At 44.3% G+C, this 27,209-nt stretch overlaps 2 protein-coding genes across 2 annotated transcripts; both read left to right on the forward strand.

The window, feature by feature from the left end:
• Nucleotides 1-5,161: 5,161 nt before the first annotated feature.
• Nucleotides 5,162-7,147, forward strand: LOC308076649 (endoplasmic reticulum chaperone BiP-like; the record flags this gene model as incomplete). The annotated part of the gene is made up of 1 exon (XM_080457360.1): nucleotides 5,162-7,147. The coding sequence occupies one exon, from the start codon at nucleotides 5,162-5,164 to the stop codon at nucleotides 7,145-7,147; it is 1,986 nt and encodes a 661-aa protein (XP_080313486.1).
• An 8,753-nt stretch (nucleotides 7,148-15,900) lies between these two features.
• Nucleotides 15,901-17,880, forward strand: LOC308076650 (endoplasmic reticulum chaperone BiP-like; the record flags this gene model as incomplete). Its single annotated transcript, XM_080457361.1, has 1 exon — nucleotides 15,901-17,880. One exon carries the CDS (start codon nucleotides 15,901-15,903, stop codon nucleotides 17,878-17,880), a length of 1,980 nt encoding a protein of 659 aa, XP_080313487.1.
• Between the last annotated feature and the right edge of the window lie 9,329 nt (nucleotides 17,881-27,209).

A 27,209-nucleotide genomic window follows, 5' to 3' on the forward strand; every position in this document is an offset into this window, starting at 1 on the left:
TATCATGTCAGTATCATGTCAGTATCATGTCAGTATCATGGTCATATGATATGACCATGTGATCATGGTCATATGGAAAGGCATGGCGAGAGAGTATGTTTTACCCCCTGTCCGTCTGTTCGTCCGTCCGTCCGTCCGTCCGTGTGTCCTGTCCGTGTGTTACCAGCTAATCTCCGACACCATTGGCGAAACTGTGCACACACACTCCCTCGATACCAATTCAGAACCTCTGCCCCAAATTTTTCACATGGGCCTGTTATAGCGCCACCAGGAGGCCAATTTGTGCAAAACCCATTTTTTGACATTACTCCTACAGATTTTATCCAAACGTCATGCAAATCGGTACACAGTATCTCTATAGTCATGTGATCAACCCGGATCTGTCCGATTTCCCATAATCCATCCTGATTGGCTAAGGTTGGCTTCCAAAGTTTGCAGGATTGGTCCGTTTTGAACAAAATGCCTCGAATCATGAACGCAGCTTGCAATTTCCGTGAAATTTCACACGCACATTCCCACTAGGCCGAGGAAGAAATGCCACCCATTTCACATTGGCCTGTTATAGCGCCACCAGCAGGTCTAATTTAGCAAAACACATTTTAGGAACAAAATGCCAAAATGCAGTGTCCGATTGCCGTGAAAGGCCTAGGAAGAAATGGCACCCTTTTCACATTGGCCTATTATACCGCCACCAGGAGGCCACAATAACGTACCTGACCTGGCGTAGACCTGTGCTCCGAGGAGCACTTTTTCTAGTAACTTTTTTTATATTCTTTATAAATTAAGCACTTTGAAACTGAAGATGATGGCCAATGTTGATGATAGTAAAAATGATAATAATATCGTATCGATATTGTGAGCCCAATATCATATGTACCGTGAAATTAATGTATCGTGACACCCCTAAATAGATTTTGAGTCATGTCAAAGAAGTTTTCAAAACATGATATTTTGACACTTTAAAAACTGAAAAAACTAATGGGTATAAATACATGTATTTAAACCTTTTTAAATGTCTCACCATTTCCTGCATTTTTGGGTGAGCGGGGAACATAGAACCTTTTTTTGGTTGAGTGGGGAACATAGAACCTTTTTTAGAACCGTTTTGGTTGGGTGGGGAACATAGAACCTTTTTTTGGATGAGTGGGGAACATAGAACCCTTTTTTGGTTGAGCGGGTAACATAGAACCCGGGGAACATAGAACCTTTTTTTGGGGGGGACGGGAACATAGAACCTGGGGAACATAGAACCTGGGGAACATAGGTACGGTCCCCAAGATTTTAGTCTGGTGGATCATAGTTGATGTTCAGTGGTCGTGGTGTAAATATTTTCAAACATTTTAGTACTTTTACTTCAATTTTGAATTCAGGACTTTTACTTGTAACAGAGTACTTTTACATTGCAGTATTGATACTTTTACTTAAGTAAAACATTAGAGTAGCCTACTTGTTCCACCACTGTTGATGTTTTTAACATGACTGCCCTGTTTAAAAATGAATGAATAAACACTAATAACCAAGGTTACTGTAGCAACATTTTTCATGTAAGGTATTATGCCAGTAGCAACTAAGTCACTTTGTGAGCTCCCTGGGAGCTGAGCTCCAAGCTATCAAGTTTCATGAGGTCGATGTTTCAACCTCGATAAAAGGCATCAATGGCTATACTATAATTATTTGAAAACTTTAGTTACTAGTTACTTTGTAGATTTTGATTATTATTACAAAACATGCATTAACCACTTCAGCCCTATGCATACTTGGGCTATTTGAAAATAGCCGATCTACAAGCTCACAACGTGTCGCAAAGTGACACATTGTGAGCTTGTAGATCTGCTATTTTTGGGCGGTGTAGCCGCCCCTATAAGTGGGGTTGGGACACCTCATTAGTATTAGTTTCCTGCACTGTGATTGGCCCATTAATACACCCCTAGCTGTACTGTGATTGGCTGACTCTATTGGCTGACTCTATTCAGCACTGTGATTGGCTAGCGAGACACATGATGACATTAATAACCTATAAATAGGATTAGCCTATGCACTTCCAAAAATCATTTTTTTTGGAAGTGAGCTTCCATCACTATGATGACCACTGTGATGACCACACCGCCCACTTCACACTGGGTGTGATTTTTGGGCGGTGAAACCGCCCCTATATGTGAGGTTTGGACATTTGCACCCACCCAACCCTGCGCTGTGATTGGCCACCAGTGTACCCCCCTAACCCTGCACCGTGATTGGCCAATCACAGTCTATTCAGGACTGTGAATGACACATGTGCATAGCCCTATAAATAGGACTATGCACTTAAAGTTAGGGGTGTACAATGGTTGGTCCACAATATTACTTTTCTTTAAGTGAACTTCCATCACTGTGATGACCACTGTGACCACACCGCCCACTTCACACTGGGTGTGATTTTTTTTTATACAGTTGGAAACTTGTCAAATGGGACATTCTGCAAAATGAGTACTTTCAGTACTGAAGTATATTTTAATGTGAATACTTTGCACTTTTACCCAAGTAAATTTGATATATCTGACTTTTATTTGTGACAAGTATTTCTACATTGTGGTATTGGTACTTTTACTTAAGTACAACATGTGAGTACGTCTTCCACCACTCAACTTTCGATGTGTATGAGTGAAGCACCGACTAGTTTAATAGCTTTGATAAAAAACAGGTGTTTGTCATATATGACCAAGTCTGCCTGTGATTGAGATTGGTACTGTAAAAAACACACTGAAAAAACATTTGGGACAAAAACATTAACCACTTCAACTGTATAAATTATATTATACTAGACCATACCTGTCGGGGGATATGAGCACCCATGCTTGTTTCACAGATGTAGCAACACCAGCGCTTGTTTCACGCACATGATTTGGCAACCCAGGAGCCAGCGAACACACAAACGCTAATGAACAGCTTACATTTGGGGAAAGCGAAAAACAGGCTTCGGTGTTCCGTGCACATGGTAATGGTCAATGGCTGTGTGCAAATGTAGATCAATTGCTCCAGCCGCTGAGGAGAACTGGGCAGAAACTCAGACGCACACACAGAGGGATAAATGAAACTTACAAAAGCACATGAAGCACCCGGAAGTACCTCTACTTCCTGAATTTGCTCCAACGTTGGAGCCATAGAGTAGGCGCACTAGCGTTTCAGACGATAGAAGCATTCGCATTAGCGTATCAAATGCGGAAGTCCTGCAATACCATATTTGGACATAAGGCTTCTGAGGCTTCAATCATTCTCTGCGGTTCTGGGGGCTTGGTGTGTGTGTGTCTGTAGTTCACATATCTCGAGAACCGTCCTACAGACCGACTCAAAACTAGGCACATGCGTCGCCGAAGACCTGAGGGAGTGCGGTGCCCGGAATCGAGTCGGCCGGTTCTCCAGAACCACCGAATCCCCATAAATAGGCATGTTATTGAAAAATGTATCTCTGATGTCATCTGAAAAGCTTATATCCAGTAGTCCAAAATCGATGATCTGACCACTATGTCCATATATGGGCATTTCCATATATGGGACCGCCTGGACTTCATATTTGGGCATGCCTGTCACCGATATGTATGGGAAGAAAAGGGACACAGACAGACCAGATACAGAAATCTCCATACTATGGACATAAAAGGGACACAGACAGGCAGACGGGTACAACGGGTACTCTGACAATGGGTACAGCTATTGTGTATCCGGCTGGGTATGCATTTCCAACTTGCATCGTTCCCGAGTAGGCCTGTGCCCAACAAGCATAATAAATTGAAGGTAAATGCAAAAGATGGAAACAATTAGAGTTTGGGCTGTTTTCTTTGCATATGCATTTGATATATAATCATTAGGGACATGGGTATTTAACGTATTAGTAATACATTAATGTAAAACTGTACATTAGATTTTTTTTTTTAAACATGTACTTTTCAATACTTAAAAGCAATTAAAGCACTATTAATTTAGCTCAAGAACATATTTGACTGGGCATCTTTCACGTGTAGTTGACTAATATTTGACAAGGAGTATCTATAAATGGTAAATGGTGCATTTATATAGCGCTTTGCTTTACATAGATTGTGCATTACATTCACCCATTCACACACACATTCATACACCGATGGCGGAGGAAACAGCACCAACCTGCTCATCTGGAGCAATTAAGGGTTCAATGTCTGGCTCAAGGACACTTCGACACTAACTCTGGGGGAGCCCGGGATCAAACTGGGAACCTTGCATGGAGGTATTTCTTTGGTGTGCTGGCAGGGGGTGCACACAACATTTGCATCCAGTGGTTTGCGAGATTGGTACCGGACATAAACAGACATATTTCTCACGTCCTACAAGCCCACACAATAACCAGTGGTATAAAGTAACTAAGAACATGTACTCAAGTACAGTACTTAAGTACGATTTTGAGGTATTTTTACTTTCTTCAGTATTTCCAATTTGCAATTATTTTACTTGAACTCCACTACACCTCAGAGACAAATATTGTACTTTTTACTCCACAACCATTATTTGAAAACTTCGGTTACTAGTTACTTTGTAGGTTTTGATTATTATTACAAAACATACACTTACCACTTCAACCACATATATATACTTTGGCTATTTGAAAATAGCAGATCTACACAGTCACAACGTGTCGCATCACGATGCATTGTGAGCTTGTAGATCTGCTATGTTCAGAAGATGTTTATACGTTTTAGACATTTTAGACCTTGAGAAACAGGACATTTAGATGCCAATACTTTTGTACTTTTACTCAAGTAAATTTTGATTACTGGACTTGTACTTGTAACAGAGTATTTCTACATTGCAGTATTGATACTTTTACTTGAGTAAAACATTGAGAGTACTTTTTCCACCAGTGGCCATGATAAGGCTTATGCAAGTCGACGCATGTTCCCTATGCTCTTTCCAAATATGGACGTTACGACATCATGACAACATCGTGCCTATACGTCATTGCAAAAATGTGTAAAAGAGAAGATGGCAGGAGTCTCAACTGATTCCGTGGACAGAAATCCGTAGTTTAATCACCAGAGCGTCTAGAGAGCATTTTGTTAAAGACAAAAGAGCATCTTAATCTTTAGTTTGGCAAATTTTAAATCTTAAGAGCTGTATTATCTCTTAAAGGAAGCTGAGCAGACAAGAGTATAGCATGAGGCTCTTGTGCTTACTGCTTCTGCTGGTGGCCAGCACCGTGTTTGCTGCCAGCAATGACAAGGAGAATTTTGGGACGGTGGTTGGGATTGACCTGGGGACCACCTACTCGTGTGTTGGAGTGTTCAAAAACGGCCGCGTCGAGATCATCGCCAATGACCAGGGAAACCGCATCACACCGTCGTACGTGGCCTTCACAGCCGAGGGCGAGCGCTTGATCGGCGACGCCGCCAAGAATCAGCTGACCTCCAACCCGGAGAACACGATCTTCGACGCAAAGAGATTCATCGGCCTCGCTTGGGGCGATCCCTCCGTGCAGAAGGACGTCAAGTACCTGCCGTTCAAGGTTCTTGAAAAGAAGAACAAGCCCCATTTTCAGGTGGAGATCAGCAGTGGACAGAAAAAGACCTTTACTCCAGAAGAGATCTCTGCAATGGTGCTCACTAAGATGAAGGAGACGGCCGAGGCTTACTTGGGAAAGAAGGTCACACATGCCGTGGTCACTGTCCCCGCTTATTTCAACGATGCACAGCGTCAGGCCACGAAGGATGCCGGCGTCATCGCCGGACTGAACGTCATAAGGATCATCAACGAGCCGACCGCCGCCGCCATCGCCTACGGCCTCGACAAGAAGGAGGGAGAGAAGAACATTGTCGTGTTCGACCTCGGCGGAGGCACCTTCGACGTCTCCCTCCTCACCATCGACGACGGCGTGTTCGAAGTGGTCGCCACCAGCGGCGACACTCACTTGGGAGGTGAAGACTTCGACCAGGCCGTCATGGAGCACTTCATCAGGCTCTACAAGAAAAAGACCGGCAAAGACGTGCGCAAGGACAACCGCGCCGTGCAAAAGCTACGCCGCGAGGTCGAGAAGGCCAAGAGGACCCTGTCCTCGCAGCACCAGGCCCGCGTGGAGATCGAGTCCTTCTTCGAGGGCGAGGACCTCTCAGAGACCTTGACCCGGGCCAAGTTCGAGGAGCTCAACATGGAGCTGTTCCGTTCCACGATGAAGCCCGTGCAAAGGGTGTTGAACGACGCCAAGCTGGAGAAGTCCGACATCGACGAGATTGTCTTGGTCGGAGGCTCCACCAGGATTCCTAAAATCCAGCAGCTGGTGAAGGAGTTCTTCGATGGCAAAGAGCCTTCCAGAGGCATCAACCCCGACGAGGCTGTGGCTTATGGAGCTGCCGTGCAGGCCGGAGTGCTGTCCGGAGAGGAGGACACCGGCGATGTGGTTCTTCTTGACGTTTGCCCCCTGACTCTCGGCATCGAGACTGTCGGAGGAGTGATGTCCAAACTAATCCCCAGGAACACTGTGGTGCCCACAAAGAAGTCCCAGACCTTCTCGACTGCCTCTCACAATCAGGCCGTCGTCACGGTCAACGTCTACGAAGGCGAACGTTCCCTGACCAAGGACAACCACCTGCTGGGCAGCTTCGGTCTGAGCGGCATCCCTCCTGCTCCTCGCGGGGTCCCCCAGATCGAGGTCACCTTCGAGATCGACGTCAACGGCATCCTGCGCGTCTCTGCGGAGGACAAGGGTACTGGCAACAAGAACAAAATCACCATCACTAACGAACAGAACCGTCTGACACCAGAGGACATCAGGCGCATGGTGGACGAGGCCGAGCACTTTGCCGACGAGGACAAGAAGCTGAAGGACCGCATCGACGCCCGCAACGACCTGGAGAGCTACGCCTACAGCCTGAGCGCCCAGATCGGTGACAAGGAGAAGCTTGGCGGAAAGTTATCCGTTGAGGAGAAGGAAGCCATCGAGAAGGCCGTGGCGGATACAATCAAATGGATGGAGTCTCACCAGAACGCTGCCCTGGAAGACTTCCAGGCCAAGAGGAAGGAACTGGAAGAAGTGGTGCAGCCCATTGTTAGCAAGCTTTATGACGGAGCGGCTGGCTCTCAACCTGACAGTGGAGAGGGCGAGCAGGAGAATAATAGTCATTATAATTATGAAAGGGATGAGTTTTAGGCGAGTAGTGGCACTGTACATAATCAGGGTTTGATTTGTTGGGGGGCTTTGCTTAACCACTTAAGCCCTATCTATGTACAAATAGTGAAAATAGCTGATATGCAAGCTCACAACGTGTCGTGAATCGCCATTCACACCCACTGAATGGCGATTCACTTAATGGTGCGTCACCCATTCAAACCTTGTTAACAAATTGAGTGCCAAACACGAGAATGCTCTCGTGTTTTGGCCAAACACGAGAATTCTCGTGTTTGCAAATACACCCGTCGAGTGCCATAAAGTTTGCAAATGTTTTTAGTTTTATATTTTTTCCCACAAGGGCCGCTTTAACGCAACTTAGGAATCGTCCTTGGTCCCTGTAAAATGGAATCGACGGATGTGACAAGCGCCCAAAAAACGTCTCTTCCGTCCTCTCCAATGATAGGATCTGGAGAAAAAGCTCCATATCTCCATGTCTTTTTACCGCGGAGTAAACGTTAAGAACGCTGGCACTAGATGTACCCTTTTTAAAAAAAACTCTGGCACTTGATGTGTTAAATGAATGAGTGCAAAGCAAATGGCCCGGGAGAAGACTGAAGGAACTAGTGAGTGGCTGGCACATATTGCTTGTGTCAGTCAGTGGCCAGTATTTGTCGTGCTGTCGAAAACCTGTATGTATTCTTTTTTTCTCCTCATAACATCACATCAAAAGGATAATACAACCTGCTTCTGACATGCAGTTGTGCGTCGTGTGTGGAGTGTAACCATCATCAACACCCGACGATTTGTGATCGTGCACCCATTGAAGGACGTCAGCCCCATCACGTACCAAGAGCAGTGGTGGACAGGAACTTATGGCCTTATGTATCCCTTATGTACTTATGTCAATTTTGGGGGTTTTCTTTGTTTTTATCCATCCTCCATGTTGCTCACTGCAGCCCAGCGACCGGTGGAAATATCGTTGCTGTTGGGTGGAAAACTCCTACGTCCAAAACCGTTTATTTAGTATAAAATAATACATATACCAAAAAAATGGATATAGTGAATATAGCCACTCTGCAAGATATTTTCACTACTTTTGAGTTTTTGGGGGCATGATGAAGTAGGAGGATATTTGTTTACGAAAGACAAAAAAAAGTTGAAATATGGAGATATGGAGGTTTCTGCCCGACAGAGACGGCATGAATGACCTCTGGTCACTTTGCCGCTTGCTGCTGCTATGGGTGCAAATATTGTGAAAATCTACAAGCTTGTAGATCGGCTATTTTCAAATGTTTTTCCTCTTATAATATTTGACAATTTGGCCAAAGTTTGACCAGTTTTTTTTTTCTTCCTTTTTTTCTAAGTATTAAAAGGGTCTTAAAAGTCCTTAAATTGTCACTTAACTGCCATCTGAGGACCCCCCCCAGGGAAAAAAACGTGCTTAAATTTCAAAGACCCCCCCAAGTTTTTGATAAGCATTAGACCAGACTATTTTTTCGTGCCAAGGACCCCCAAATTGATATGGCCGTGGAAAAACTGAACTCTACTGCGGCTAGCTGGCTAAGTTCATAGAATTATAATATATCTAGAGGGTGGACTTCCCTGCCCCCACCTAATAATTTCAATGAAAGTATGCTCGCAAGCGCATGAAGCACCCGGAAGTACCTCGACTTCCTGGATTGGCTCCAATTTTGCAGGCGCATTAGCGTTTCAGATGACAAGCATGCGCAGTAGCGTCCCAAATGCGGACGTCCTGCAATACCAGATTTAGCCACCAGGCTTTTGAGGGTTCAACTATTCTCCGCGGTTCTGGGTGCTTGGCTAAGCTAGGCACTTGAGTCTCTGAACATGCTGACTGCACTTCTTCTCTATGCTGTCTTTAGCATACAAATCGGCTGAAGGTGTAGTACATGTCCTTAAACTATACTGAATAAATGATAATTCTAGGGCCTATCTAACACTGTGGGTGTTATAATATTGAACCAATGAAGAGTATTAACAATAGCTTGTGACTTAATAATATCCACATTGGATCCATTGGAGCACATCCATTTCCTGAAAAGTGACAGTTTTTGGACATACAGTACATGGTTTCCGCCAGAATGAGGTCGATGTTTCAACCTCGATGAAAGGCATCAACGTGCAGTGGTGTTAACTTTAAAGTAACTAAGTACACATGTACTCGCAAATATTGTACTATTTAATCCACTATAATTATTTGAAAACTTTAGTTACTAGTTTGTAGATTTTGATTATCCTTGCCACTCAATCAGAGAGCAGGACCCTTTTGGAACCCAACATTTTTAAATCAACCCCACGGCCACAGGAGTCGGCCAATTCTCTCCCAACTTGCTACAAAAATCGCTCATGCAAAAGTATATAATCTCATCTATTTCATTTTCCACCTTCACATGTGTCACATGTGTCTCCTTTTCTAATAATCATAAAATGTTATATATTTCAGCTCGCTATTTACGTCCGGATGGTCCGTTTTCGACAAAAAGTGAGCACCTTCTTTGACGTTGCCACGTCCGTGGGCAAGAACCCAAATAAGCCCAAAATCGCTTATACGATAAACAGACCCGGTGTTGCCAAGACGACGATGACAGCGCGGCATTATGCCCGATTTATGTCCACTACTGTGATAGCGTTCCTTGTATTTGAATGATTAGTGCCCAGGGGTGCTTAACATGAGCCGTTAGGCTGTATTAGGTAATGTAGTCATTTCAGATCATTTCGGTCCTATTAGGGGAGAGTCAGTGAGAGCTGGATAGACGAGGTAAAATGTCTCAAATGGAGTCTGTACGGCTGTCGATAAATGAACACATGACATCGGTGGGAGAGGAGATATTGTGTGTTTTGGACAAACAGCAGCGTGGTGCTGTTGTTTGTTGTGCGAAGCTTAATGTCAGTGTTTGTGTTGGAGCGCCTCAGTGCGGCTGCAGGTATGTCTGTTACACACACAACATCAAACTACACACTACAGGTATGACGTAGCGTTTGCATTCCAGCCAGCACGCCAACGTAGTTCCCATATGGTTTCAAGGTGGGCTAAACCATATGGGCCCCATGTCGGCAATGTCAGCGGGATCCACTTGAGTCCCAACTGGGATGCCCTTGTGGTCTACCTGGGCCTTAGGTGGGCCCCACCTAGGCAATTCTATGTTGGGCCGAGGTGGGTTCTAACTGGGATGCCCATGTGGGCTATAAGTTGGTTCTACCTGGGCCTTAGGTGGGCCCCAACTTGGCAAGTTCATGTGGGACCGAGGTGGGTCCTAACTGGGTTTGCCCATGCAGGCTTTAAGTGGGTTCTACCTGGGCCCTAGGTGTACCCCAACTTGGCAATTTATGTGGGGCTGACGTGGGTCCCATATGGTTTCAAGGTGGGCTGAACTATAAGGGCCTACAGTGGGCAATGTCAGCGGGATCCACTTGGGTCCCACGTGGGCTTGCCTGTGTGGGTTCTCCACTCTGTGGAGAGCCCACACACGAGCACTCTGTGCTGCAGCAACACGGACACAGACAGAGGGACACGTAGGGACCAACAAACACAAAGCTCTGCGCAGCGGATAGGGGCGACGGCGCTCTAGTAATCACAATGTACACATAGACACGGAAATAAGATGTTAAACACAATTTAGTGAGGGTTCAGAGCACTGATACCAGTGGTGGACTAACTGAGCTGTGTATTAGGCCAGTGGTTCTCAAACTGGGGTTTCGGGACCCTTATTTTGGGGATAATTAGCTTAATGTTTACCACTTTAGCCCAAGTCGCAAAGCGACACATTGTGAGCTTGTAGATCTGCTATTTTTTCTTTATACAGTTGGAAACTTGGAAAGTATATTTTAATGTGAATACTTTGCACTTTTACCCAAGTAAATTTTAATATCTGACTTTTATTTGTTACGAGTATTTCTACATTGTGGTATTGGTACTTTTACTTAAGTACAACATGTGAGTACTTCTTCCACCACTCAACTTTCGATGTGTATGAATGAAGCACCGACTAGTTTAATACCTTTGATAAAAAAACAAGCGATTGTCATTATATGACCAGGTCTGCCTGTGATTGAGACTGGGAATGTAAAAAACACACTGAAAAAACATTTGGGAAAAAACATTAACCACTTCAACCGTATAAATTATATTATACTAGACCAGCGCTACTCAACCCACGGCCCGCGGGCCGCATGCGGCCCCAACACAGCGTCTTGGCAGCCCCTCATGGTCAAACCATTTTTTAAAGCACAGGATAAAAATATACATTTCCGTTCAAATATATGGGTTGCTAAAAAAAAATTCAAAAACAAACATCAATTGTTACAGGTATAATGCATAGTTTTCTATGCATTTCGGGTTTTTTGGGGGGTTTGACCCCCATTTTTTTCCGGCCGCGCGGCTTTGCCGCGCGCCCAGGGTAGGTGTCCTTTACTTCAATCTCTGGGAGTTGGCAACCCTAACCTTGCCATACCTTAGCTTTTGCTGAACTGATGCCACTGGACATACACACAAAATAAACAGGTACAGTGAAAAGAATATGCTGTCAAAATGTAAATTTTCTTATAACAATAACAATGCGTAGTGTGTGTTACAAAATCGAAAAATCCAAAATAGGACCGTCATTTTTAGCTTGCGGCCCCTTGGACTTTTGGTATTTTGCTGAGTGGCCCCTGAGCCATCTTAAGTTGAGTAGCCCTGTACTAGACCATAACCGTCGGGGGATATGAGCACCCCCATGCTTGTTTCACGGATGTAGCAACACCGGCGTTTGTTTCACACACATGATTTGGCAACCCAGGAGCCAGCGAACACAAAAATGCTAATAAACAGCTGACATTTGGGGAAAGCGAAAAACAGGCTTTGGTGTTCCGTGCACATGGTAATGGTCAATGGCTGTGTGCAAATGCAGATCAATTGCTCCAGCCACTGAGGAGAACCAGGCAGAAGAGTTTGTGGGGCACGCACAGACAGACGCACAGACAGACGCACACACAGAGGGATATAAATGAAACTTACAAAAGCGCATGAAGAACCCGGAAGTACCTCTACTTCCTGGATTTGCTCCAATGTTGAGCAAATAGAGCAGAGAGCACTAACGTTTCAGACGATAGAAGCATTCGCAGTAGCGTATCAAATGCGGAAGTCCTGCAATACCAGATTTCAACATAAGGCTTCTGAGGCTTCAATCATTCTCCGAGGTTCTGGGGGCTTGGTGTGTGTGTGTCTGTAGTTCACATATCTCGAGAACTGTCCTACAGACCGATTCAAAACTAGGCATATGCGTCGCCAAAGACCTGAGGGAGTGCGGTGCCCAAAATCGAGTCGGCCAGATTGGCGGTTCTCCAGAACCACCGAATCCCCATAAATAGGCATGTTATCAAAAAATGTATGTCTGATGTCATCTGAAAAGCTTATATCCAGTAGTCCATAATCGCTAATCTGACCGCTATGTCCATATATGGGAATGTCCATATATGGGACCGCCTGGACTTCATATTTGGGCATGCCTGTCACCGATATATATGCGAAGAAAAGGGACACAGACAGACCAGATACAGAAATCTCCATACTATGGACATAAAAGGGACACAGACAGGCAGACGGGTACAACGGGTACTCTGACAATGGGTACAGCTATTGCGTATCCGGCTGGGGTATGCATTTCATACTTGCATCGTTCCCGAGTAGGCCTGTGCCCAACAAGAATAATAAATTGAAGGTAAATGCAAAAGATGGAAACAATTAGAGTCTGGGCTGTTTTCTTTGCATATGCATTTGATATATAACTAGACGCGTCGCAATTCAGGGCAATTGCAGAGTGTGGTTGCACCGACGCTAGTCGCGGGTCGCTGCCGCCGGGACTCGAGGAATACGCTGGGAGGAATACCGTCGGAGGCTGTGCCAATTACATTGTCACGTAACTCCTGAGATCACTTGCGTTTCATTTTGAGAGGATTGATCCCCCCAAAATATGGTTTTTGCATCAAACGGTTACATTTTGAGCATTTGTGGCGCCCCCTATGGATCAAAGTTGAAATTATTTTGGGAATTTGTTGAGTAAACCACACTTGACATGTGATTCAAATTTGGGATTGACTGGACGTTTTGTTCGGGATTTGTGGGCTTTTTTGTAAAACGGGCCCCTCCCGCTAACTTTGGAAGCCATTTACGGACGAACGGTATGGACTATCAAAATTCTGTTTCGGTCCAGATTATCGCATGGGTCCAGAGATCATGTGTACCGATTTTTGTGAAATTTGGACAAAATATATGGGAGGAGGAGCTAAAAGTGTGTTTTGAAGAAAATTCTAAATGGCGGAAAATCTATCCTGACGCAAATGGGCGTGGCCTATATGGGGAGTTGCGTAATGACCCAAGGAATCTAGGGGAAAAGAAATTTGGATTTTACGACCTACGGTTCAAGAGTTATAGGCCAAAACGTAAAGGGCGCTGTTATAGCACCACCATGTGGCCGATTAGTGTAATTATTTTTTCAATAATTTCGGACTAAATTATGAACCTCCCTTCAAAGTCTTTTAACTCTAGCACTTACGGTTTCCGAGAAAAAAATACTTTGTGATTTCTGGCATTTTTGGTAAAACGGTTCCCTCCCACTAACTTTGGAAGCCATTTACGGACGAACGGTAAGGACTATCAAAATGCCGTTTGGATATGTTTATCGCATGGGCCCAGAGATCATGTGTACCGATTTTTGACATAGGAAATTTGGACACAATTTGTGGGAGGAGGAGCTAAAAGTGTGTTTTGAACAAAATTCAAAATGGCGGAAAATCTATCCTGACACAAATGCGTCATGACCCAAGGAATCTAGGGTAAAAAAGATTTTTATTTTACAACCTACGGTTCAAGAGTTATAGGCCAAAACGTAAAGTGGGCTGTTATAGCGCCACCATGAGGCCGACTGGTGTAATTATTTTTTAAATAATTTTGGACTAAATCATGAACCACCCCTCCAAGTCTTGAAACTCTAGCCCTTACGGTTTCTGAGAAATAAATACTTGAATGGGAGTTTTTTCATTTTCCCATGAAAGTGGATGGGGAAATTTAATGCACTAATAAATCAATATCAATTAAACTATGGAACCAATCTCTTAGCAAAATACAAGCGCACGATTCCCGGTCAAGACGGTCATTTTGACATATGGCACGACATTGGGGGATAAAAACTGTGGGAGGAGAGACGGTCTAAACTAAACCGCTAGGGCCTCTGGAGGATAACAATAGTCTGGTTGCCCTGTTAGGGCAACCACACTAATTATTAGGGACATGGGTATTTAATGTATTAGTAATACATTCATGTAAAACTGTACTTTTGATTATAATTTTTTTAAAGCATGTACTTTTCAATACTTAAAAGCAATTAAAGCACTCCAGTAATTTAGCTCAAGAACATATTTGACTGGGCATTTTTCACGTGTAGTTGACTAATATTTGACAAGGAGTATCTATAAATGGTAAAATGGTGCATTTATATAGCGCTTCTATCCAAAGCGCTTTACATAGATTGTGCATTTCATTCACCCATTCACACACACATTCATACACCGATGGCGGAGGAAACCATGCAAGGCACCAACCTGCTCATGTGGAGCAATTAGGGGTCCAATGTCTTGCTCAAGGACACTTCGACACTACTATTCCACAATCTCCGAATGCTATATAGAGTCTGGAAATACAACTCCCGAAATCCGATTGAGGAAACTGGCACTTCCGTTCACGAAAATATATTTTAAAATATCTTTACATTTTCTTTTTTAATTTCCATTTCTGCTAAGCAGCAAGCTAAATATACTTAAATGATTTTGATTTATAGTCGGATAAATTTGCGCGACTGTAAAGACAAAACGGAAGTGGGGAGGAAGCTTCACATCCGGTTTATATTCTAATCATGATGAGCTTCCGAGTGCTGGCAGGGGGTGCACAAGACATTTGCATCTGATGGGTCCAGCGGTTTGCGAGATTGGTACCGGACATAAACCGACATATTTCTCACGTCCTACAAGCCCACACCATAACCAGTGGTATAAAGTAACTAAGTACATGTACTCAAGTACAGTACTTAAGTACGATTTTGAGGTATTTTTTCAATTAGCAATTATTTTACTTGTACTCCACTACACCTCAGAGACAAATATTGTACTTTTTACTCCACCACATACTCTAGTTATTACAAAACATACACTTACCACTTCAACCATATATATATACTTTGGCTATTTGAAAATAGCAGATCTACACAGTCACAGCGCGTCGCATCACGATGCATTGTGAGCTTGTAGATCTGCTATGTTCAAAAGATGTTTATACATTTTAGACATTTTAGACCTTGAAAAACGGGACATTTAGATGCCAATACTTTTGTACTTTTACCCAAGTAAATTTTGATTACTGGACTTGTACTTGTAACAGAGTATTTACATTGCAGTATTGATACTTTTACATGAGTAAAACATTGAGAGTACTTTTTCCACCAGTGGCCATGATAAGGCTTATGCAAGTCGACGCATGTTCCCCCATGCCGTCTATTCTCTTTCCAAATATGGACGTTATGACATCATGACAACATCGTGCCTATACGTCATTACAAAAGTGTATAAAAGCACAGATGGCAGGAGTCTCATCTGATTCCGTGGACAGAAATTAGTGGTTTAATCACCAGGGTGTCTAGAGAGCATTTTGTTAAAGACAAAAGAGCATCTTACTCTTTAGTTTGGCAAATCTTAAGAGCTGTATTATCTCTTAAAGGAAGCTGAGCAGACAAGAGTATAGCATGAGGCTCTTGTGCTTACTGCTTCTGCTGGTGGCCAGCACCGTGTTTGCTGCCAGCATTGACAAGGAGAGTTTTGGGACGGTGGTTGGGATTGACCTGGGGACCACCTACTCGTGTGTTGGAGTGTTCAAAAACGGCCGCGTTGAGATCATCACCAATGACCAGGGAAACCGCATCACACCGTCGTACGTGGCCTTCACAGCCGAGGGCGAGCGCTTGATCGGCGACGCCGCCAAGAATCAGCTGACCTCCAACCCGGAGAACACGATCTTCGACGCAAAGAGATTCATCGGCCTCGCTTGGGGCGATCCCTCCGTGCAGAAGGACGTCAAGTACCTGCCGTTCAAGGTTCTTGAAAAGAAGAACAAGCCCCATTTTCAGGTGGAGATCAGCAGTGGACAGAAAAAGACCTTTACTCCAGAAGAGATCTCTGCAATGGTGCTGACTAAGATGAAGGAGACGGCCGAGGCTTACTTGGGAAAGAAGGTCACACATGCCGTGGTCACTGTCCCCGCTTATTTCAACGATGCACAGCGTCAGGCCACGAAGGATGCCGGCGTCATCGCCGGACTGAACGTCATAAGGATCATCAACGAGCCGACCGCAGCCGCCATCGCCTACGGCCTCGATAAGAGGGAGGGAGAGAAGAACATTGTCGTGTTTGACCTCGGCGGAGGCACCTTCGACGTCTCCCTCCTCACCATCGACGACGGCGTGTTCGAAGTGGTCGCCACCAGCGGCGACACTCACTTGGGAGGTGAAGACTTCGACCAGGCCGTCATGGAGCACTTCATCAGGCTCTACAAGAAAAAGACCGGCAAAGACGTGCGCAAGGACAACCGCACCGTGCAAAAGCTACGCCGCGAGGTCGAGAAGGCCAAGAGGACCCTGTCCTCGCAGCACCAGGCCCGCGTGGAGATCGAGTCCTTCTTCGAGGGCGAGGACCTCTCAGAGACCTTGACCCGCGCCAAGTTCGAGGAGCTCAACATGGAGCTGTTCCGTTCCACGATGAAGCCCGTGCAAAGGGTGTTGAACGACGCCAAGTTGGAGAAGTCCGACATCGACGAGATTGTTTTGGTCGGAGGCTCCACCAGGATTCCTAAAATCCAGCAGCTGGTGAAGGAGTTCTTCGACGGCAAAGAGCCTTCCAGAGGCATCAACCCCGACGAGGCTGTGGCTTACGGAGCTGCCGTGCAGGCCGGAGTGCTGTCCGGAGAGGAGGACACCGGCGACGTGGTTCTTCTTGACGTTTGCCCCCTGACTCTCGGCATCGAGACTGTCGGAGGAGTGATGTCCAAACTAATCCCCAGGAACACTGTGGTGCCCACAAAGAAGTCCCAGACCTTCTCGACTGCCTCTCACAATCAGGCCGTCGTCACGGTCAACGTCTACGAAGGCGAACGTTCCCTGACCAAGGACAACCACCTGCTGGGCAGCTTCGGTCTGAGCGGCATCCCTCCTGCCCCTCGCGGGGTCCCCCAGATCGAGGTCACCTTCGAGATCGACGTCAACGGCATCCTGCGCGTCTCTGCGGAGGACAAGGGTACTGGCAACAAGAACAAAATCACCATCACTAACGAACAAAACCGCCTGACACCAGAGGACATCAGGCGCATGGTGGACGAGGCCGAGCACTTTGCCGACGAGGACAAGAAGCTGAAGGACCGCATCGACGCCCGCAACGACCTGGAGAGCTACGCCTACAGCCTGAGCGCCCAGATCGGTGACAAGGAGAAGCTCGGTGGCAAGTTGTCCGTTGAGGAGAAGGAAGCCATCGAGAAAGCCTTGGCGGATAAAATCAAATGGATGGAGTCTCACCAGAACGCTGCCCTGGAAGACTTCCAGGCCAAGAGGAAGGAACTGGAAGAAGTGGTGCAGCCCATTGTTAGCAAGCTTTATGACGGAGCAGCTGGCTCTCAACCTGACAGTGGAGAGAGCGAGCAGGAGAATAATAGTAATTATAATTATGAAAAGGGATGAGTTTTAGGCGAGTAGTGGCACTGTACATAATCAGGGTTTGATTTGTTGGGGGGCTTTTCTTAACCACTTAAGTCTTGTCTATGTACAAATAGTGAAAATAGCTGATATGCAAGCTCACAATGTGTTGTGAATCGCCATTCACACCCACTGAATGGCGATTCACTGAATGGCGTGTCACCCATTCAAACCTTTTTAAAAGTCCTTAAATTGTCACTTAAAGGGATACTTCACTTTCGGGCCGGGGACACATTTAAAAAAAATATTAAAAATAAATGAAAAAAGTTATGGAAAATTCATGGCCCCCTCACACATTAGTAGGACACTCTAATGCGTGAGGGGGCCATGAATTTTCCATAACTTTTTTCATTTATTTTTAATATTTTTTTTAAATGTGTCCCCGTCGGGAGAGTGAAGTATCCCTTTAACTGCCATCTGAGGACCCCCAGGGAAAACACGTGTTTAGTCACTTAACTGTCATCTGAGGACCCCCCCCCCCCCCAGGGAAAACACGTGTTTAAATTCCAAAGATTTTTTTTTCGTGCCAAGGACCCCTGAATTGATATGGCTACGGACCCCTATCTGAAAAGAAAATGTTCCGTGCTACGGACCCCAGAAGTGTTAAAAAATTCAAAATGATTCAAAAGCACTTTCAATAAAGTTTCAAAAACTGCTCAAAAATAGCAGATGTACAAGCTTGCAGATGCGCTGTGAGCTTGTATATTGTCTATTTTTGAGTAGCCAATAACCTTCTGGAATCCCCCACCCCCACCCCCAAGGACCCCTGGCGGTCCCTAGATCCCTCTTTGATAACCACTGCATTAGGCCATGGACCCCCCATTTGATCTTTTTTTTTGTCCCCCCCTTTTGAGTGGTGCTAGCCACTCCAAGGACTGACTTTTTGTCTGTGTCTGTCCGTCCGTCCGTATGTTTGAGGACGGCCTCAACATGTTTGTGTCTGGCCTCAACAGCTGCCAGTTACACTAATTATACACAAACAGGAGTGCAACACACACGCACACACGCACGCACACGCGCACACACACACACACACACACACACACACACACACACACACACACACACACTTATGAGTAAAACTACTTTAAAGTTCCTAAACTGAGTAAAAACACTTAAAATGAGTAAAAATACTTTAAAAGAGTTTAAATACTTAAAATTAGTAAAAATACTTAAAAGATGTTAAAATGAGTAAAAACACGTAAAAGTCAGTAAAAAACATTTTAAAGTACTTTAAATGAGTAAAAATACTTTAACCCTTGCATTGTGTTAGAAACCTGCTTCCACTTGTGGTGTTAGCGGGTCAAATTTGACCTGTGATTTAACTCCCGAAATCCTCAAAGAATAATTATTTTCATTTATTTGTTTCTCCCACCTCATAGCTGACTTGTAAATAATATGTTGGGTTAGGTTTCATCTTTCAATATATGTCATTTTCAATTGTAAAAAGGTAAAAATTCACTCATTACATTTCCTATAATGAAGACAATGGATAATGATGTTATCTAGCTATAATAGAATAATTCGGAACAATAATTAGAACACACTTCAACATTTTTTAACAACATAGATACTTGTTTTAGTTTTTTAACTTTAAAAATGTTTAATATTATTCAAAATAGTGACACTAGTGGTGTTAGCGGGTCAAAATGTACCTGTATACCATAGAAGGTAAAAAGTCATTTATTTTTCATAAACCAAAACTTTATTTTACTCCTGATAGCAAATGCTAATTGAGGACAAGTCTCTCTCACTCTCAAACATGTAAACCCGCTAACACCACAAGTGTCACTTTTTTTTTAAGACCATCAGAATTAACTAAAATGGTGGTAATTAATTGTGTTGCGTTAAAATAGCTGTTTCTGAGGATATCATGAAGCCTCGTTCCAATAAAGAAATGTAAAGGGTTAGTTTTACCTATTTAAACTTGAAAACGGGTCAAAAATGACCCTAACACAATGGAAGTGTTAAATCTCTGGTCAAATTTGACCCGCTAACACCACAAGTGGATGCAGGTTTCTAACACAATGCAAGGGTTAAAAGATGTTTCTGCCAATATAAAGTTATTTTAAAGCAGTCTTAGGCTAATAATAGCTTAATGAAATAAACTCATGAAAGGCACCACTCTCTTTTAGCTCTATGACCCATATGTACAATGTAAACTCCTCAGTGTCCAATAACTCTGATGGTGCGTTCACCCTGGCAGCTACAAAAGATGCAAGGCTACAAAGCGACACAGCATATTTGCCGCTGCGCCGCTGATGTTGAAGTGTCATCTTGGTTCATAGCAGACATAGGTAAAAGGCAGACCGGTGCTCCTTTCTTGGATGTTTTGTGGTTAAGTGGATTTATATGCCTTTTTTTTGTCAGCCAAGTACATTTGCGTTCAAAATAGCAGGTGACATTTTGTGAGAAAACCAATTGCAATTACCTGTACAACACTTCACCATAGTTTTGCGCTATGACGAAAAAACCCATAAAATGTAACAATGTGTAGGTTCCATAAGTGAGATGGCTCTCAACGCAGACAGTCGCATTCCTTCTTCGCTCCTGCATTCCACCCCACGCTCTATTCTTCGGCGGCGAAAACAACATCTTCGCCTAAAGAGGATAATCACAGCCAGCAACTACCTGGTATTGTGCTACGCTACTATATTGCAAGGATTAATCTTCATCGAATCCCACAATGTGCAGCTTCAACGGAGAGCGAGTGCAAACGGAGATATACCACAAGACGCGGCGACGTTACTTTTTAAAGTTTTCGACGGGCGTAAATCGGTACAAACACGGAGAAGAACCCCAAGCCAGCTTGACGGCCTAACAGTAAGATTGATCATTTGTTTGAGTCTATTATTGTCGGGAAATGTACACCCTAATCCCGGCCCACCGACCGTGAAGTGCACGGATACTCGCTATGATCACAACTTCAATGGCCAAAACATCCCAGCTGATTTCACACGCGACGGAAGCCTACGACAAAGCCCGGTCCACAACATGCAGACAAATAACTTTGTTTGGCAACGGACCACCTCACCTGATAAGTACGAACCCCAGCAGAGTCCTGGAGAAACAAGAATGGATTATTTGTCCCGTTTAACGTCTGTGTTGGTTCCAAGACCCACGTTCTCAAACAGACCACCACTGCCAGAGGGAATCTGGCCGATGACATCACACGGGCTTCCCCACCAACATCGTCACCGAGAGGATTTCCTCATGCGCCACATGGTCTCGAGACAACCGCAAGGTTTCTCTCAGAGGGAAGCACAGGGATACGGTGATTTTTCCACTGTTTTTCCTATCTCCTGGCACCACCGCATGGCATCGACGCGGGACAACAGATTCACCCCTCCCCCACCCCCCCCTCCTCCTCCTCCACCACCACCACCACCAGTCGATATCAGGACAACAACAAAGTGTCCCACCGCGAGGAATGCTGGGAAACAGAGTTCTTTTCCCTGCTTTGTCAATGGACTCAGGTCGTCGTTTACACGGTTTTCCTTTGTGGGGAAGGCTTGTAAACAGAGAAACATTTCTCCCTGTTTTTCACACCATGGCGCCAGCACAGGACTTCTGCCTCACCCCTCCCCCACCCCCCTCCCCCACTGCCCTGCTGCAATCACAAAGCCCCCACCCCCCTCCCCCGATCACACCTCCACCTCCCCTCCCCCCCTCCCAAACCTCCCCCCACCCCCAACACATCCCCCACAGCAGGACAGAGGAAGGTCTGGCAGTCCCCCCTGCAGAGACCACGAAACCAGCTGATCAGGTTTTAACCCAAACCCCCCCGCCCATCAGCGACTCCAGACCCCCTCCACCCACCCACACCTCCCCCACCCACCTTTGAAGCTACAGGGACAAAACAGCTTAAGGAACCTGACTTTTTCCAGACTGAACAGATTTTTCTCCAAAAAAAGGTCTACACATCATTCACCTAAATGTGAATAGCCTCAAAAACTCCACAAAGATGTCTGAACTAAGATCCATGTTTGGAAATGGCAAGGTAGGGGTTCTCTCTTTTTCAGAGACAAAACTGGATGACTCAGTAGACGATTCTGAAATTGAGATTATAGGCTACAATGTCATTAGGAAAGACAGAACTCTTTGTGGAGGAGGGGTATGCATTTATGTGAGATCTGACATCATTTTCAATGTGTACCCAAAATTGGAGAACAACTCCACGGAATCGGTCTGGATAAAAATCACCTATCCTCACGCTAAACCCCTGATAATTGGCACAATCTACAGGCCCCCAGATCAAAATGAGTTTTATGATTTAATAGAGGAGCACATGGCAATCATTGGAAATTCGGAATTGATTTTGATTGGCAACTACAATACGGATGTACTCCGGAAAGACGCCGCCATATTTAAATCTTTCAGTAAATTCTGTGACATGCATAGCCTCACCCAAATGATAACAAATATCACGAGGGTAGGCCCCACTTCTCAGACCATCATTGACCTCATTTTGACTTCAGACCAGTCGAGGATTCCTTTAAATGGAGTCATTGAGTGCAGTCTAAGCGACCATAACATCATTTTCTGCACGCGTAAGCTTCACAGATCTGTAGTTGATTGTCATAGCACGGTCAGCTGCAGAGCTATGAAAACTTACTCATCAGAAGCTCTCACAACAGCTCTTGAGAAAATGGATTGGTCAAATGTACTCAGTGGCTCCTCGGCTGAGGAGTCTTGGACTGGTTTCAAAACTGCTTTTGTGTCTGTTATTGATAGCCTAGCGCCCAAGAAGGTGGTGAGAGTCAGAGCCCGTACACAACCCTGGATGAATGGAGACATCCTAAATGCCATCAAACTCAGAAACAAAATGTACTCTGAGTTCAGGAAATGCAAAAATGTGCAACTACTTGAAAGATGCAGAAATCAACGAAATGTAGTAAACAAATTGGTAAAAAATGCCAAAAAGAATGTCTTAAATGAAAGCATTGAGGCAAACAAAAGCCACCCACAAAAGCTGTGGGAAGCACTACAGAAATTGGGCTGCAACAACAAAATTCCAACCAAAACTACAAACATCTGCATTATTTCAAGTGGCGTGCTCATTACCGACAAGCAAGCGGTAGCGAACTGTTTTAACAGCTTTTTTACCACCATTGCAACCCAGTTGGTAAGCAAACTTCCTCAGCATTCAGGTTTGTACGGCTCTGACCACATCCATGCTCACTATGTCAAACTAGGGGCTAAAAAAGACTCCTTTTCATTCAAACCAGTAAATGCTGATGATGTGCAGAAAAAACTGCTCGCCCTCCAGCCAAACAAGGCCACCGGCCTTGACAATATCCCCACCAGATTCCTCAGAGACGCAGCTACTGCTATTGCCCCCATAGTAGCCCAAATCACAAACCTATCCATCAGCCAATGTCACGTCCCACAGGATTTCAAGTTGGCAAGAGTAATCCCTCTGCATAAAAAAGGAAGCAAATTAGAACCTGGCAACTATAGGCCTGTTTCCATCCTTTGTTCCATCTCAAAGGTTGTAGAGCGATTAATTCAAGAACAAATCAACAACTACCTCAGCGAGCATAAACTGTTGTTTGAATTCCAATCGGGCTTCAGAACCTCCCATTCCACTGACACATGCCTACTGTATCTGAGCGACTACATCAAACGTGAGGTAGACGCGGGAAAATACTGCGGCATGGTCATGTTGGACCTCCAAAAAGCTTTCGACACTGTAAACCATTCAATTTTACTTGATAAGCTGAGGGCGATTGGTTTTGACTGCACATCACTAAACTGGATGAGATCTTACCTGGAGGGAAGAGAACAAGTGGTTGACATCAACGGAACCATGTCCTCATCCCTCCCGGTGAGCTGTGGGGTTCCTCAGGGCAGCATTCTAGGGCCGTTACTGTTTCTTCTATACATTAGCGACATGAATGCTGCCTGTAACTGCAAATTGTTCCTGTTCGCTGATGACTCGGCACTCCTGATCTCGGGAGAGGACAAGTCGCAAGTTGAGGAGGCGCTCAGCTCCGAACTCTCAAAAATCCGTACTTGGCTTACCGATAACAAACTGTCACTACACCTTGGGAAAACTGAATCCATTCTCTTTGGGAAACCAAACATTCCCTCAGACAGATGGATGTAAATGATTTCAAGGTCAAAGTCGATGACACAATTATCTCTAGCAAAGAAGAGATTACCTATTTGGGTTGTATTCTTGACAAATACCTGACGGTGGTGAAAGCATGGCTACAAAGGTGGTCAAAAGAGTAAACCAGAGAACCAAATTAATGGGCAGAGTTTCCTCTTTTGTCAACCCTCAGGCCCTCAGGACCCTCTCTGGGGCCCTGATTCAACCACTTTTTGACTATGCTTGCACCTCCTGGTACTCCAACACCTCAGTGTCACTGAAGACTAAGCTTCAAACCTCCCAAAACAAACTGATTCGGCTACTCCTCGGATTGGGGCCCATGACCCACCTTTCTCCCACCCATTTTGCCAGCCTAGGCTGGCTCAGGGTGGAAGACAGGGTTAAACAACAAAAAATGGGACTGGCCTTCAAAATTGTAGTCACAATACCAGAGGGAGCGTTAACAACAATTTGGTACCACCCACCCATAAAACAAACATGGGCAAATTTTTTCTCCTTCTACAGCACTGCCACCCAGGATTGGAATAGTCTAACTCCATCCCGCAAAAAATGCAGTTCGCTGGGCTCATTTAAAAGAGCCTTAAAAAAATCACCTTTCAGGAGGCCAAAAGAGGAGGTAGTACCATTTTCCCGTTAGACAGCAGACCCTCCCCCCCCCTGTTCTTGTACATTTTTTTCCCCCTTATTTTTTATTTTTTTGTTGTACATAGTGTTATTACGGGGCCAGAGCTCAGCTCTGGACCTGTTTTAATATTGCCTGTATTCTTCTGTTTCTGCCACTTTTCGCAGTTCTGGCTGAACCGTGCTGTCGCTTTTTACGAAACTTTGCCATATGGTAGATGGTCATGAAAAACTATCAAGAAATACATTTCACAATCTTTCGTCAAAAGGTGGCGCTATAGCACTCAATTGAAAATGCCCACTTTGAACAGGTACAACTCATGCCCTGTTTGACCTACAGCCATGAAACTTGGATACACATATGCGTCTCTTCATGCTGAACAACTTTCACCCTCTGACTTTTGACCTCTGACCTTTAGATCTCCCACCATTTTGAATTATATGAAAAACAGTTAAAACCTATCTCCTCCTGGTTTTTGAGTAATCTGCACGAAACGTTTTACACATGAACTTTGGACCTATGCCGACAAACAAGCAGCAAAGATTTTCCATAAGTGAAAAAATGAAGCTTTAATGAGCCAATGAATATTGCAGTTTTATGACAATTATTCATCTGCCCCTAACACATACATGCAGACTCACATTTCTTTGAAACTTTGCGGTAATGTTGAGGGTCATTCCAAATATCACTGAAACCAATCTTACTCCAATTGGTCAAAGGGGGGTGCTATAGCGATTTTTTTTAAATGCAAACTTTAAACAGGCAAAAGTCATGCCTCGTTTGGCCGACAGCCATTAAACCTGCTTACACATGTGCCTTGACTCATGAGGAACACATGTATCATGTTGACCAGTAAGCTCCGCCCTTAGATTGTCCGCATTTTTGAGCAGTTTGAAAAACACTTAAACCCAGGATTTTTCAGCTATTTGCGTGAAACTGTATCATCTGTGTGATCTCCTTTTTCACAGGTTTTTGTCTGTTGGTCCAATGGCTTCTCCCTTAAGCGAGTGCCTCACGACCGCAAGGTTGCCGGTTCAAGCCTCACTTGATGCAGACTCATTTAAGTTGAATTGCAAAAAACATGACTGTATCAATGAATACATGTGCAAACGGTAAAGATAACATGAAATGCTTATTTGAGAGTATGTTTTTTCAATGTATGACGTACTTCATTGTGAAAATAGCCGATCTACAATCTCACAACTTTTCAGATAGCAACGTTTTGTGAGCTTGTAGATCGGCTGCTTTCACTGGTTTCGGTTTCGAGGAGACATACAATTTCTCTATTGGTAAATGGTTTGTGAACGAGTGATCTTAGTGTTGAATTCTTTTTTCACTGGTTCTGGTCTGTTGGTCCAATGGTGTCTCGCTTCAGCATCAGCCTCTGGATCCAAGGTCGCCAGTTCAAGCCTCAACTCTTGCTGGCTACTTCTCAATTGTATCGCACAAAACATGACTGTATCAATTAATGCATGCGCAACTGTTAAAGGTAACATGAAATGCTTCTTGGAGAGAGTATTTTTTGCAATATATGACAAAATTGTGAAAATAGCCGATCTACAATCTCACAACTTTTCAGATAGCAACGTGTTTCTGAGCTTGTAGATCGGCTGCTGTGTTATCTCTTTTTTCACAGGTCTTGTCTGTTGGTCCAATGGCTTCTCCCTTAAGTGAGTGCCTCACAACCTGAAGGTTGCCAGTTCAAGCCTCACTTGATGCGGACTTCATTAAAGTTGCATTGCACACAACATGATTGTGTCAATTAATACATGTGCAATTGTTAAACATAACCTGAAATACTTATTTGAGAGAGTATGTTTTTGCAATGTATGACATACTTCATTCTGAAAATAGCTGATCTACAATCTCAAAACTTTTCAGATAGCAACGTGTTTCTGAGTTTGTAGATCGGCTGCTTTCACTGGTTCACTTTTATCTTCAACAGACAACCTCAGCCTGGTCAAAGCTATAGCACTATAGGTAATGTTGCAGCCCGTCAATCCGAAGGTTGAGGGTTCGATTCCTGTTAATGGCAATAGGTTGACACGTCCAATCAATCCATTCTGCTTCCATCCTTCTCTCTCTTCAATCTATTGTTTCCATGTCTCTCTCTCTTCAATCTATTCCATTTCCATGTCTCTCTCTCCGCCCTTAGATTGTTCGCAATTTTGAGCAGTTTGAAAAACACTTAAACCCAGGATTTTTCAGTTGTTTGCGTGAAATGGTATAATCTATCTGACCTCTGTTTTCACTGTATCAGGTCTGTTGGTCCAATGGCTTCCCGCTTAAGTGAATGTTTCACAACATCAAGGTTGCCGGTTCAAGCCTCACTTGGTGGAGACTTCATTTAAAGTGCATTGCAAACTACAAGACTGTATTAATGAATACATATGCAATTGATAAAGATAACATGAAATGCTTATCTGAGAAGGTCTGTTTTTGCAATGTATGACATACTTCATTCTGAAAATAGCCGATCTACAATCTCAAAACTTTTCAGATAGCAACGTGTTTCTGAGCTTGTAGATCGGCTGCTTTCACTGGTTCAATTTTATCTTCAACAGACAACCTCAGCCT

Source organism: Gymnoscopelus braueri, assembly GCF_963280865.1.
Source record: "Gymnoscopelus braueri genome assembly, contig: SUPER_20_unloc_1, whole genome shotgun sequence".
Lineage (NCBI taxonomy): Eukaryota > Metazoa > Chordata > Actinopteri > Myctophiformes > Myctophidae > Gymnoscopelus > Gymnoscopelus braueri.